The sequence below is a fragment of the Pseudochaenichthys georgianus genome, chromosome 11, assembly GCF_902827115.2.
Source record: "Pseudochaenichthys georgianus chromosome 11, fPseGeo1.2, whole genome shotgun sequence".
NCBI lineage: Eukaryota > Metazoa > Chordata > Actinopteri > Perciformes > Channichthyidae > Pseudochaenichthys > Pseudochaenichthys georgianus.
Window position 1 is genome coordinate 13,651,104 of NC_047513.1, and position 14,586 is coordinate 13,665,689.

Sequence of the window (14,586 nt, forward strand, 5' to 3'; positions counted from 1 at the left end):
CTCAATGTAACAAACCACTTGTGTTTTTTGTTTATACTGTAAATATAGAAAATCATAAAATATGAAGCATTTTCATTGTGGGTTATACAAGAATATATTTGATTATATTAACTTTCGTTTCAAGTATTCAACCTAATATGGAGATCTCAACAATGGACAGCTCCTTCTGTTTACATGTCCAAGTGTCCTTGGAGCAAAACACTTGCCAAATTGAGAGCACCTTTCATGGTAGCTTGCTTCCATGTGAATGAGAGTGATTTACCTTTGACTTAAATCTATTTAATATCTGTGTAAAAAGCCTACACATTCGCTCTGTACTTATTCTCAATACGTATTTCAATGAAGCACTTTCTTATACCAAAACAACACATCAATATAAAGTACAGTATGTAAACAAAAATAAATGTTCTTACAAGAGGAGATACAAGAGTTAACATTGTGTGTTATGAGGATTAACACCAACTCAAATATGTTAAATGAAAGAATACCCTAATCTGGATAGAATGAATACAAATAAATAAAAGCAGGTATGCAATTTGTAAACTGCAAAAAAAAATAAAGATAAAAGTCTTACATTCAGGATTGAAGATGAAGTTAAGAAATATCATAAGTAAAAGTATGGCTTGGGACCAATAGGCCATTTAGGCATTTAAATGTCTGAATCTTATTTATGAAACATTAACCAAAGCTGGCAATGAAGTTATTGCATCTTTAAATACGGTCAGATATGGGTTTATACCCTTATATAAGTTGATAATTTGATTTATCCGTAACACTTTATTCTGAAAAGCAGCTCCAGCTCTCACAAAAATAAGTACAAAATTATATTTAAGTGGCAAAGTGGTTGCGTAGAAGTATAAACAACATAAAAAAGGAAAATGTTAAGTATAAAGTACCTCAATATTTTACAAAGCATTGCTCAAGTCAATAACCTGTATAATTATCTACCACTTCTTAATGGAAGATATTTTCTAAATAAAAGACCCAAACGAGGTGTAAACACTTGAGTGTCAGAAACATGTGAAAGGACCCTTGTACACCAAAATGGCTGACTTTGTACAGCATACAATTGGTGTTAGGGTCAAAGAGGTGGGGGACTGTAAACAGGGAACAACCTTGTGACGGGGCTCTATTTCTCCGTTCAAAACACTGGCGTAGTCGGTTGGGTTAAGCTCCAAAACTTTAATAACAGCAGCAACAAAATTAAATAACGAACCAGCACAACTTAAACAGAATAAATAAATGTCCAAATCAAACGTCCATCACTCCCGGAGAGTAAACGTGTTCAGCTGTTGCCTTCTCTGCAACGATCTCTCGAACACGTCCCCAGCTGTTGCCTTCTGTGCAACATTCCCCGAGTTCCCCTTCCAGGGCCAACCCCGTCCCTTATTAACCCGTAGCCCCTCCCACCAGGCTTACCGTCAACAGGTGACAACAATTACACTCCAAACCACATTTCAACATAAAAATCCGACCAAACAAAAAGGTTAACCACCTCTTAATATAATCATTTAACAAACGTAACGTGTGTGTGTGTGTGTGTGTGTGTGTGTGTGTGTGTGTGTGTGTGTGTGTGTGTGTGTGTGTGTGTGTGTGTGTGTGTGTGTGTGTGTGTGTGTGTGTGTGTGTGTGTGTGTGTCGGCTGTCAGTGGCGGAGTCAGTTACTCATGTGATTCCGCTCCGTCACAACCTCAAGACCTTGGGACAATGCATCCATGTGCTAGCTTGTTGCCCAGCAACAGAGGAGTTGGTGTTTGCAGTGATACAGTGCTTCATTGTGAAGGATTTCATGACTTTCTAAATCAGACTACAAAAGCAAAATTCACAATACAACATATTTAAAAAAGAAATACATTTTATTTAATAATTCATTTCACCTTACAACTGAACAAAGACAGTGGAAACACCTTTTTTTAAATACACTTGATTCTCTCCACATACAGTACTTCTGAGATTGCTGGTGTGAAAGTCAATGCATAGAATATGTATTGATCTATATTTACATACCCGACTGTGTGCGCAATGTTTTATATTGATAAGTAGGTTAATGCTCAAATAAAGGGTATTTTGCCTCAGTCTGACTGCTTCACAAGGTAAACAAACTATTTAAAATGTGCGTTCAAGACAGTAAGTCGAAGTGTAAATGAATAGTTTCTCAATCATAAAAGCAGTTATTGATTCTTAAAGGATAAACAGATTTATATCAACATGAATACACTTAAAGCAAAGATAACACAGGGATATAAGACAAGTTGAAACGTCATACCATGTACCATGTACCATGCACCGTGTGAAAAAGGGAATGTCCCTTCTAAAATAATTTAAATCATGAGCAGGGTTGCTTTTCCTTCAGGCACATGCTATAAACAGTTATTTGGGAATGTAATCACAAAGGCACTAAAGACACAGTCATATGACTTTGGCAATATTGTCACAGTAAAATACCTCAGGGTCCAAGGAGAAGTGCAGAACTGAAGGTTATTTACCATAACAGCATTTGCTTTATTCTGCTGGGGTCAGATAAAATAATGATGGCAGGTAGCTACTTCTTGGGCTCCACACACAGATTACAGTCTGGCTTCAGGTCAGCCTGCCTCTCCATTTGAATTGTAATAGAGTGGAAGTTGTAGTTGGAGTAACATGCCTGTGTCATTTCTCTCAGGACAGTCTGAGCATCCACGGTCTCATCTGTGGAGAGGGAGTCAAAAGAAATGTCAGTGAACATGTTAGTCACCTTGTTTGTAAATGTAGAAAATGGGTGTGTCTACAGAAGGTCCAGTTGTGATGGCCACGGTTCGCCACTGCTTTACGCAAGTATTTCCTTTTCCTGCTGCTCTCTACTTTCGCTCTGCTTTATTCTCCATAAACACTCCATTACATTTATTTGACAGCTTTACAAGTAACTTTTCTAATTAAGGTTTCAAATGTACTTTTAAAAACAAATGATCATCTTTAAAAAAAGAAATAATCAACCACTCAAATTTCAGTTTACTTCCATGTTTGTCCAAAATGTAATCACTTCTTCATCTTGTAAAATTTGACAATGTGTGAAATTGACATAATTAGCATTTTAGTTCTTGAGTCATGGACAAAAACGTGTTGTATGAGGTCAAAGTGACCATCAAAATCTGCTCAGTACATTCAAGTGGACATTTTTTACCAAATGTAAAGATATTCCCTCACGCATTCCTGAGATATTACAGCTGTCATCGGCATGGAGTCATATTTTGTATATTCATGTTGGCATTACAATATGTATGAGCAAAACCTAATGCCCCTTTGTATTTTAGCCCAGAGATGGTTTCAAAGAATTCCTTGCAAATTCATATGAACAAAAGTGCTAGTTAGTTGATACGCCCACTGACGGTGTTTAGACTTCTTCTGGTTGTGGCACCAATTGAAAAGTAATATCAAGTTAAATGGTGCAGACAGTTGTTCAAAGGTTTGCATTTAGCCTGGCATTGTTTTCTCACCTATGGCCACGTGAGCACTCAGTAAGACCTGGTTCATGGTGAGGGCCCAGATGTGTAGGTTGTGGACCGCAGTCACTCCCTTCACTGCGAGCAGATCGTCCCGCACCTCACCGTACTTCACACCTCCGGGAGTGCCTGGGACATGAAAAAAGGAGAAAATGTAAGAATTTGAGAAATTATGAGGAAGCACAAAGAGTGAGAGAGTGCTAACAAACTACAATGTTCTTAGTGCCGGGGACTGAGAGCCTCACCTTCCATCAGGACGAGAAGAATATCCCTCAAGATGGTGAATGTGGTGCACAAGACAAATATGGAGAACAGGAAGGTGCAGATGGGGTCAGCTATCTTATATTCGGGCTGAAAGAAACAACACAGAATAATTTATATTGGATTGCTGGCCAAAGCATCAAAGGATAAGTATGCTTAAGTATTTATTTCAGTAATGGGAAAAATACTTAAAAGGACACAGGCTGTTGACAACTAATAAAGTATTTCTTATGCAAGAGAAGCTCATAGTTTTAGCAGTGTATGTCTGTGCCTGAGGAGAGAAAAATCTTCAGCTTGTGGACAGAAAACACGGCTTACAATTTTCCTGCACACAGACCCTTGTGTTGTTCGACATTTCTCAAGAGTTACAGCGGGGTTTTATTGGACAATCTGAAGATAAACTCATGCATGAGTGAATAAATGGGAGCTACAGTACTGTATGCTTTATTTTTTTATTAGATTCGATTTGGGGAGTTTTATCCTCATTATTATTTGTAAAAGATGCTGATAGGAAATGATGGTTAAGAAAAGTTACAACCATTTCTGCTTCTACCTGAGAGAATAGTTTGTCCCAAATGTCGTTGTGTATTTACAACCTTTATCTTAAAGTAGGAGAGAGAAACACAGAGAGACTCCAGACCTTAAAGAAGATAATGATGGCGCTGACGAGCACGCTGATGCTCTGGAGCAGATCTCCTAACACGTGGACAAAGGCCGCTCGCACGCTGGCATTGTCCTGCTGAGCCCTCCGTCCTGATAGAAAGTGGTAGAGTAAGACACATGCTATTCAATTCATTATACACTGAGTTATAATTCACTACATATTCCATTATAATGTTATGATAGTGGACAGTAGTGACCCCCACAGTGCTGCAATACATATGACATTGATTCAGCATATATATTTGAGAGAAAAAAAGAATGAGTTGTGTATGGGGACACTTACCATTACCGCTTGTGCTCTGCTCCAGGTCGGCGTTGTGTGAGTGGTTTGAGACCTGATTGTCTCCCTTTCCTGTGTTGTGGCTGTGGCCGTGGCCGTGTGAGCTGAGACCCCCGTGGCTATGGCCGTGTCCAGACTGGTGGAGCACCAGGGCCATGCTTTCAAGGGTAGGAACAATTGAAATTATAAAACTAATGCAGAAATGCAACACTCAGAGTCCGTAAAAGTACATTAAGTATTGGTCACCTCTCTGTAATTAAATAATGAAAATTCAAAGACACACTGCATGCTGATTAAAAATGATATTGATGTGTTTTACTCACACAATATTAGCCAACACAGCACAACCGGAGGTAATGAGCATGATAGTGCCATCTATAGTGAAGTCATCGCTGATGAGGCGCTCCACAGCCAGGTAAACCAGCACCCCCGTTACCAGCCAGATGATGAAAACTGACAGCAGCGCCCCCAGGATCTCTGCAGGAGGATGAGGAGGAACATAATACAGGAAAAATACAAGAAGAACTGTGGTCAAATACTGACAGGAAGCTGCTTCCAATTAAAGGTTTTCAAATGAATAATGTCAGACAACAAGGACAGCTGGCATAATATAATTTACAAAATATTTTGTAATGGATAGAATCGCATCTCATTTGGTTTCAGAGTTAAAATTGTAGGACATTTGGATACATTTAGAGAAGTTAAAAAAAGCTATAGTACCCTCAAACATCCTTTTGTGAAATGTGTATTTATTTAACTTTACAAATTGTATTGCAAATTACAAACACTCTAATTGGGTTTTATAATATCAAGTTATATCACTTAAATTCAGAAAGGATAAAAGAAGAAAAATCTAACCTTTTTACCGAAGCATTTTTTATAAATTAACGCAACATAAGGAAAAAGCATTAATAGAACAAATAAATATTGGGGCAGCCCATTACAACAATCAATTGAATTAGCACTGAAGGTATTAAGTCTCCACTAGTTTTAGAATATCCGTTACTATGTACCAAAACAAATAAGCCTCCATTTGACTTTTCTGTAACTAATATGTTGCCCATGCTTTCCCACTCTTTTTGTCTGAAAATATGAATACAAATAAAGTTGAAAACAAAATTCTGCTAGATAAATGTCAGTACTGCACCTGCACGATGCCAGCCGTAGCTGAGCTTGTGTGTGGCGGGTCTGGAGGACAGCCAGAGGGACAACAGGCTGATGAGGAAGCTGATTAAATCGGCAAGGAGGTGGGCCGCATCTGTCAACACAGCAAGACTGCCCGAAAAATACCCCCCTGCAGAAAGAGAGAAAATACATCAACACCAATATCATACCGTTATGATGCTGGAATGCTAGATTGATACTTGTGTGGGAAGTAATTAAGAAATAAAAATGTACATTAAAAACATTCAAACGTATTCAGGCGAAGATAAAAAAGATGCACATGATAGAGAAGAAAAAAGTTGAGGAAGTGAAAGGAGACAAACACAGGAAATACTAAAGGTCAAGAGTGGAAAAACGAGGAAACTATAGTGAGAAGGAGAAGCAGGGACGTGCACAGGTACGGGCTAATGTTGCCTGGGCAACGGCCCGTTTTCTCTTTTTGGCTGACCTGCCCCTCTGGAGAGAACGAGAGGATTTTTTCTTCTTCTTTCTGTTGTGGTCGAGTCAACATGATAAGCCCACAATTAGTATTGTAGCGTCTCGCTGCGGGAAACACACCAGCTTCATTCTTCTTCTACTCCTTACAGGTAATTGCCCGCAATTTTTTTAATGAAGAACTCGTTTCAGTGTGAACTCATTCCACAGTATGACCACAAAAGTGTTTTAAACCAGGTAGGCCTACGTTTTTATTGATAAGAATACGAATAATGCGTATTGAACTGGTTTCATTAATTAGTGAGTTTATTTAAGGTAATTATAGAAGCCCTATTTTATCAGTATGTCTGCACAGCAGTTACAATGGTCAAACTACATTGAATTGTCCCCATTTTTTCTTTAATAGTTACTAACATTAGATATTTTAATGAGATACGGACCGCAAAACAAAAAATGTCCCTGGTTTTCATTTGAAAAATCAAGTCACCGAATGCAAGTAGTTGCCTTAGCTTATTTTGTTATGAGATGAAGATGTGAATTACTGTTCAAATTAGTTAATGTAATAATCGTTTAGGTCTTATATATTTTTTCGGGGGGGGAGGCCCTTTTTCCAGTTTAGAGCAATAGCCCCTCCAAATGTCTGTGCACGTCCCTGAGGAGAAGTATGTGATTTAGTGAATAAATGAGCGGATCAAATTCAATCCAAAAATGTATTGCCATGTCTACAAAGTTGATAGGGTTGTACTTAAGTGCTTTGTGGTCCTGTTCAGTTAGCGTTTGTACGTCAAATAATGGACTATTCAACAGCAAACAAATAATGTGCTTTTCCTGAAGAGAGATAACCTTTACCTAAACTCTTAAACCTATTTGGGAAAGGAGGGATTTGAAGAGGGAGCTAGCCGGTAACAAAGAAAGATATCCCCTTATGTTAATGTTGGTGAGTGAACGTCTTCGCTAAGACACCTAAGCATCAGGTGTTCTAGTTTGAAAAAGCATCATGTACGCTGGTATGGAAAACAAAAATAAGAAGTAGAGAAAGATGAAAGGGATTAAAGATTTTAAATGGGAGAAAAACAAAAAAGACTCACCAAGGATTTCGCCGATCATGAAAATCAGGCAGATGACAGTCACCACATACAATCTCCTCCTGGCCACTTTCTTCTCTCGGTCACGGTCCTCCTGTGCTCGGCTGTTGTCATGGCAATGCTTGATGCCACCAGCTATGTCTAACTGTAATGCTTCCTGGTTGGCCTCGCTGGACGCACATCAAAGTTCAGAATGAATGCAGTGAATTGACAGAAAACAACAGCATGTAGGTATCACAAATTGGCTTAGTTTAATGTTAGGTGCATGCATCCTTATTGTTGATTAACTGGTCACTCATTTCATTTGAAACAGTTTAATATGTGAAGAGGTGAAATGTTATTTATTGTTGAGGAAAATAAATAAAATAACTGGATATTTAAACAAGATTTCTTTAATACTTATTGAGCATTACTACTGAAAAATATGTATTAATATAACAGGAAGGATCCAGTGCTTTTTCTGTAAATCCACACAAAGCCACTATATAGGAAACATTTAAATGCGAAACCAAAAAACATTTAAGTTATATGAGACGTGGTTTTGTTTTATTCTAAAGACAACATGAACTACAAATGAGGAAAGTTAAGTGGCATTTCAAATGATGGAAATGGTGAGCTGAATAATAATTGTATCGTTTAAACTGAAAAATAAAATTGGTTCTTGATCAGCTGAACCCAACTTGACAAAGGAGCAGAAACAACAGGATTTAACTGAAAAAAGATCGAAGTCATATCAAATTGGAGCTGCTTAATAATGTTTTAAAAGTGTGCCCACCTACCAGGATACACATAAGTAAATACCACCAGCAGTTATTAAACCATACAGAAATAAGGTGGATAATTTATCCATTGAAATATTAGCGCTTCATAATCTGTGCACAGTGCACACCTCCCTGTGTTTTTAAGTGTGACGTTTCCATCATTGGTGACAAGAGAAAAGTGCAGTTTGCGCACTGCCAGTCAGACCAGCAGACCCCAGACCAGTCCCGTGTGGAAACAAACAAAGGAACGTGGGCAAAAATAGTTTCCTCTGCCATTACCGTCAGAGAAAAGTATTTTTTTATCTTTCAACAAAGGATTAGAAACTGTGTTTTTTTACAAATAATCCGGGACAATGTCAAATAACCGCATATATCCATTAAGAAATAATTTCTCTAAAATTCGTTTAACATAATAATGATTCCAGTTACTATCAGAGCAGCGAAAAAAATTACATTTACCTTCCCAGGGTAGTGTATGAGCTCTTCACGCCGGACACCAGGACAAGTTTTTCTGGATCCTTCTTTCTGAACATTTCTTACTTCTTTAAGAATATCAGATTCTTTAAAAAAAAAATCCTCAAAGTCGGTATAATGCCCGGATTACAAAAACGTGCCACACAAAAGTTAACTTTAAGGTAGGCTACTTTACAATGTTTAACTATTACTTTAAAAAAGCTATAGTTATGTTAATGCTAACTTAATTCGGGCGTTGTTGTCTCCTCTCGTAAAGCAGCCGATGATGGGCATCCTGTGGAATGAAGCAGAGTGCACACAGTTACATACGTGATGCAGCCTTGTGACCAATGCAGCACCGTGTGCAAATGCGTGGCCGCTTGCAACGCCTGCAAAACAAGGTGATGGTCCACGGGGATTCAAAGTATGTTTTTAACACTCCACAGGAAGAGGACGACACATTCACCACCTTTGAGTAATTAGCAGTTCGCTCATCAACATCCCGGAGGGCACTTTGTTGTTCAACCAGCCAAAAACGATCAGCCCCGCCCCCCTCTTTTGACCAGCCGGCACTCTCTGATTATACAATCAAACTCAGTGTCGTGCGCTTCCCTGTTATCACGGCTCTTCATTCCTGATTCCCAGTGGAGGAATGTAGTCAATAATTTGAATTTGAATTGAATCTCAAGTAGTGTAATTTAGTTTAATTTTTTGGTTCTTATTCTAAACCTGAGTTTTTTAAATGTATGCTGCTTTAACAACTCCCCTATATTTTGAGAGCCAATATTGTAGTCTACTTTTTACTACACTAGGCTACATTTATTTGACAGCTTCAGTTACTTTACTTTAGAGACAGACTCAGATAGATTATTAAATAAAACTAAAATTAACTAAAAAATAAACACTTATAATTATAGGTCAAAATATCCAGCAGCATTAAACAAACTGAAACAGTTCAAATGAATGACATTTTTACCAGCAGTGATAAACACATGTATACATCAATAATGATAATCCAGAAATGTATTATATAGTATTGTGAAGCAGGCCATTACGCATAATAAGTATACTATTGATATATTTTTTTCCGTTTTTTTGTAAGATTTTTGTCATTATTTTTGTATACTTTTTTATCTAAACGTTTGCCTTAACCCAGGGGTCGGCAACCCGCGGCCCTTTAAGCCCTATGCTCTGGCTCCCCTTGAGTTTAGACAAAAATAAGAAGGAAATAAAATAAAAGTATTTGTAGGACTATTTATATTTTGTTGCATGGTTGAAAATGTTTTTTATCTTGTATTTTGAGGTGATACTGTGACACATAAATAAAAAACAAAACGGTTTTAATTAGGTCAACTAAAATATGCGTCACATCCTGCTACGGTCCCGCGCGAGCGCCTTTTCTTGGAGGCGAATAACCTGACCCCCAACCCAGTCTCACAAAAAAACGTGTAATAACTACGTTGGTCCACAACGTAGGACGTAGTATTTCTACAAAAACGCCTCTGAAATTGTAAGATCCCTACGTTTTTTTTCACCATTCATTCCAATGGCTGGCGTCTATGTCACGTGATCTTCACATTTCTCCCTGCAGAAAAAAAAAAACATGGCCGAACTTCATTATATTCTCGGTGTAAAATGCCTATTTAAAGTTACTTTGGCCATTAAAATGCGTTTTGATGTCATTTGATGCGAGAAATATGAGTTGTTATTTCAGATTATGTGTACAGTGGATGTACATGATCTTTAGTTTGCTAGTTATTACGAAGATTACTTCAGGAAATGGTGTCTATACAACGTTTTCATTGTTACCAAGGTGGTTGCTAGGGACGCTGCTATCGATATTATTTCTGTTATGTTGTGTAACTGTTTAAGGGTGTTATCTTTATTGCTACCCCATTCCCCGTCAAAGTATAGTGTTGTTCCACAGCGCAAACGTATTAGTTTAACAAAATCTGCAAGTTATTTTCCCCTGTGCAATTCCAGTATCACATCTCACATCACATCGTCATTAACAAATACCGGAAACAGACCGAAAACACTTTATTCCGAGTGTGCTTGCTTTTCTCTTTGAAAGTCATCACATAACGGCATTGTAATACACGGTTCGGCTGCATTACATATTACATATCTGCCGTAGTTCTGTATTTATAGAGCCCTGATGAGAAGACTTCTAGACAAACATGAGGAACTGAACACGTGACGTGGATCATAAATATATCAGCCATTAAACAACATCTTACATTTCTTTTCACACAATACGTCTCCTTGCAGTATCAACACTAATTCGGCTGACTTTTATATTTGATCCAATTGGTAGATAGGCTGTATTTATACCATAAAGGTGCACAGCTGATATAAAGGGACACCTAGTGGTTAAAGCATGTTATTGAATTTCATTATTTTTATTATTAGATATTAATAGAATCCCTATAAAGTATGTTCATTACTCGTTATTCTCTACTAATAGTTAATTAAAGACTGTATATAATCACTATTTTGCACATCCCTTTCAAGATTTCAAGATTTTCTAAGGTTTATTGACATATCATATTCACAAACGGTGTAGTTATGCAATGAATGTAAAACTTTGTGTATACCTCCAGCAATGTTAACTATGTTGAAGCACTTATTTTAACTGATATTATACATATGTATTATACTCTTATAAGATGTATGTAGATAGTATAAGAAATGTGCAGAATATGACAATTTAATGGTAGAGGTACACAAATATTGAAAGATGTCTTGTGATGCACTGTTGAGGAACCTGTGACCCAAGTTTTTCATCTCCGGCCTTGTCAGGTATTGAACAATCAATAAATAAAGAACACATAATTATTAAATATAAAACACAGAATTTGTGTGATTATACTAAATGATTTACAAATAAACACCACTGCATATTTACAACTATACACATGCTGATGTAACACAAATGTTTCCAACTTGGGATCAATAAAGTACATCTTATTTTAAGATGATTGATGGCTATGCCATATTTGCACAATGTGCCTCTGAACCTTGACAAGTGCATGTTTCAGGCTCATCAATGGACAACAGGAGGGGTCACAAACATAAGACCAGCTGTTAAATAAAGCTCTTCTGACCTTAGCTGTCGTGTGGGTATATATTAATGCTGCCCATTATGGGCACAAGCAATTTTCACCCATTTATTAATTATATGTTTTAAATGTGAGTGTTTCCTATCCCCTAAACCTCCAGGGATGTATACAGTTTAATACTGGCAACTTATTATTATGGGAAATATGAAAACGTCTTTTAAAACTACAATTCCCAGTAGAGACGTGCCATAGATAGAGAACATGTTGCGAAACACAATAGCCAGCATGTGTAGTTCTGGGGACAGGGTGGGGGAGGGGGGGACGCGGTGGACCCAGAGCCATATAATGAGAGTTAAGACATCTCCGTTCACTCTAATGGACCACTTTTTTACAGCAATGGCGGATCGTGGAGCCTCTCAATCGTTCCCCGGAAGTTAGCGCCAAGGCTAGCAGAGCAGTAGAGTTGCAGCATAATAGACCGTTCGTGACGGACTTTTAAAGGTAAGAAGAAGTTTAAAGATTTATATTGCGGATATTATCAGTACATCTGATTCAAATTAACATGTGTATTAAAGGATGTCAGTGTATTATCCCTAAATTAGTAGATTTAGGGAACGTTTACAGATAACAGATCAAGCTAGGATACCGAAGCAAGTTAGCAACACACGTTGAACAGCCTTTCAATTGTAAATTCCGTTCTCTTAATGTCATTTCGTCCAACGTTGTTGAATTAGAGAAGAGGGGCTTCTAAACTGGATTGTATGCGGGGGTGGAGGGAGTTAAATATTAGATAAATATAACTTTGGTGCGTGTAAGAGTGAGTGTTTTTAGCAGAGCCATATTGTGTCCTTGTGATTATGTTGATTATTACCTGTCTGTATAATGTTGCAGCTCAGCTGATTTTGGATTGATGGCAAAGGGAGAGGGACTTAAGTGAGAGTGAAAACACAAGGTAAGTTTAATACTACTGTTTTATATAAGTAAGCATACTAAACATGTATTCTATCACTGTATTATATAAGTAATCTTGTTAGTAACCTACTGTATGGCAGGTGGAGGGGCAGTGATGTTACAGGTGGAGGAGCAAAACTGCAAGACTGCAAACTCACAAAACAGAGAAATCAAAGTTTGTTCTCCAGAGAAGAGGTTGATTTCACTTCAATTTGTTCATATTTTCTAAAGATGTGGAAATGGCACACAAAAAAAATTGAGAGCTGTAACCAAGACAACTGTAACAACATGAGTAGAGAGCCACCAAGGTTTTTCAAGTCCCTCTCTTACTCCATTTTGCCAACCCAAACTTCCAGGTACATGACGGGACACCTTGCTTGTTTTTGTTGTTTGCGCTCCTCTGGCTGGGTACTGGCAGGTGGAGGGCAGTGATCCCTTCCCTTCTTCCTTCAATCTTTGAGACTAATGTAAGTAGAAGACATGGCACTGTAAATGTTCGAACATTTAAAATATTATACCACTTAAAAATAAGAAATATTACTTTTGTTACTAAGAGTTCATACTTATTATACCTGTGTCACCTTTCACACTATCGCTGTGATCATGAGCTATGGGCTTTGTAGATACAGGGGCCCTTCTCTTTTTGACCACAGGGCGATGCACGAAGATGGTGGGTATAGCCTCTGCTCTCAGCCTAGTCTTGCCCTTTTTTGTCTTGACAAACGAGTGACTTGAGGTTATTCACACACAGAACAACTCAGTTGTATCTGCCCACATACATATTCCATAGTGGTTGAATACACAGTATTAGGAAACACTTTATACTTACTGGACATGTTATACTCATTACATACTGTATATAAAATATGACCAAGAATGTGAGACAACTTTATAGAAATTCATATCACATCTGTTACTGATGGCATTTGTCATACTTTGTTAAACTCACAAATAATAAAGTTCCATAACTTCAGTTGGGAACAGAGACCACACCTTATCTCCCCAAGGCAATTTCCCATCCAATAGGTGTGCTATATAGGTGTGTATAACGCTTTCTCCTGTCTGTTACTCCCTCTTTCAGCACAAGAACCAGAGGGGGATACAATGGAGCCTGAATACCTGCACTGAGACCCTCACCCTGCACCCTGAGTCTCAACTCTGTGTTTTTCAAGCCTTTCCCTGTTTTTTTTTTATTAAACAAAACATTAAGCTTTCCCAATGGTGTGGTTTTCGTTTTGTGAAAAAGTGCAAATGCAGTGTTTGTATATAAATCACATATTTGTTTGCTGTTGGTCGTGAAATTGCTCCTGCTTCCTCCGCTCTGTGTCAGTGGGGAAGCCGTACATTCGTACTCCTTTCTCTGAGCGATTGGAGCATCCCCAGGCAGCACAGCAAACCATGGTGGAGACTAGGAGGCAGCACAGCAAACCAGGACAACACGGAGGAAAAGGCACAGACAAACTGCATGATATGCTATTCAATGTTTATTGAATTCCATGAGTAGTAATACAAATGCCACTTCAATCTCATTAGTATGCAGAAAAAGTGGCAGGTCGCCCCGCCCCTTTTCGACCGGAAGTCCCGCCTTATTTGACCGGAAGTCCCGCCTTTTTATTTTTATTTTGGAAACCGGAAGTCCCGCCTCGTTCGACCGGAAGTCCCGCCTCGTTCGACCGGATGTCCCGCCCCCGCTTCCGGCGGATGTCCCGCCCCCGCTTCCGGTTTTCAAAATAAAAAAAATAAATAAATAAAAATTAAAAAAATGAGAAAAATAAAATGCCGTTGTTTTCAATCAATTAATGAGAACATATGGTGGAGGAGGGGGAACACACACACACACACACACACACACTTTCCCCGCCCCTCTCCCTCTGTCTAAATAAAAAGCCAGCGTCACTCTTAAATATTTTTCAAGTCGAGAGAAAATGGCCAAGAGACGTCTTGATATGAAAAATGGCGATGTTTGGGGTTATATATTCAACTATATGGCTA

General features: G+C 38.2%; 1 protein-coding gene and 1 long non-coding RNA gene across 2 annotated transcripts; one reads left to right on the forward strand and one right to left on the reverse strand.

The window, feature by feature from the left end:
* Positions 1 to 1,837: 1,837 nt before the first annotated feature.
* slc30a8 (solute carrier family 30 member 8) lies at positions 1,838 to 9,114 on the reverse strand. The gene is made up of 10 exons (XM_034093939.1): positions 9,051 to 9,114; positions 8,588 to 8,876; positions 7,371 to 7,537; positions 5,831 to 5,977; positions 5,007 to 5,160; positions 4,687 to 4,841; positions 4,381 to 4,493; positions 3,725 to 3,830; positions 3,474 to 3,608; positions 1,838 to 2,688 (listed from the first exon to the last, which is right to left on the reverse strand). Exons 2-10 carry the CDS (start codon positions 8,659 to 8,661, stop codon positions 2,543 to 2,545), a joined length of 1,197 nt encoding a protein of 398 aa, XP_033949830.1. The 5' UTR covers positions 8,662 to 8,876; positions 9,051 to 9,114; the 3' UTR covers positions 1,838 to 2,542.
* Positions 9,115 to 12,054: 2,940 nt separating this feature from the next.
* Positions 12,055 to 12,782, forward strand: LOC139434764 (uncharacterized). The gene is made up of 3 exons (XR_011644068.1): positions 12,055 to 12,144; positions 12,535 to 12,595; positions 12,678 to 12,782. It is a non-coding gene; the product is annotated as an uncharacterized lncRNA (long non-coding RNA).
* The last annotated feature ends 1,804 nt before the right edge of the window (positions 12,783 to 14,586 follow it).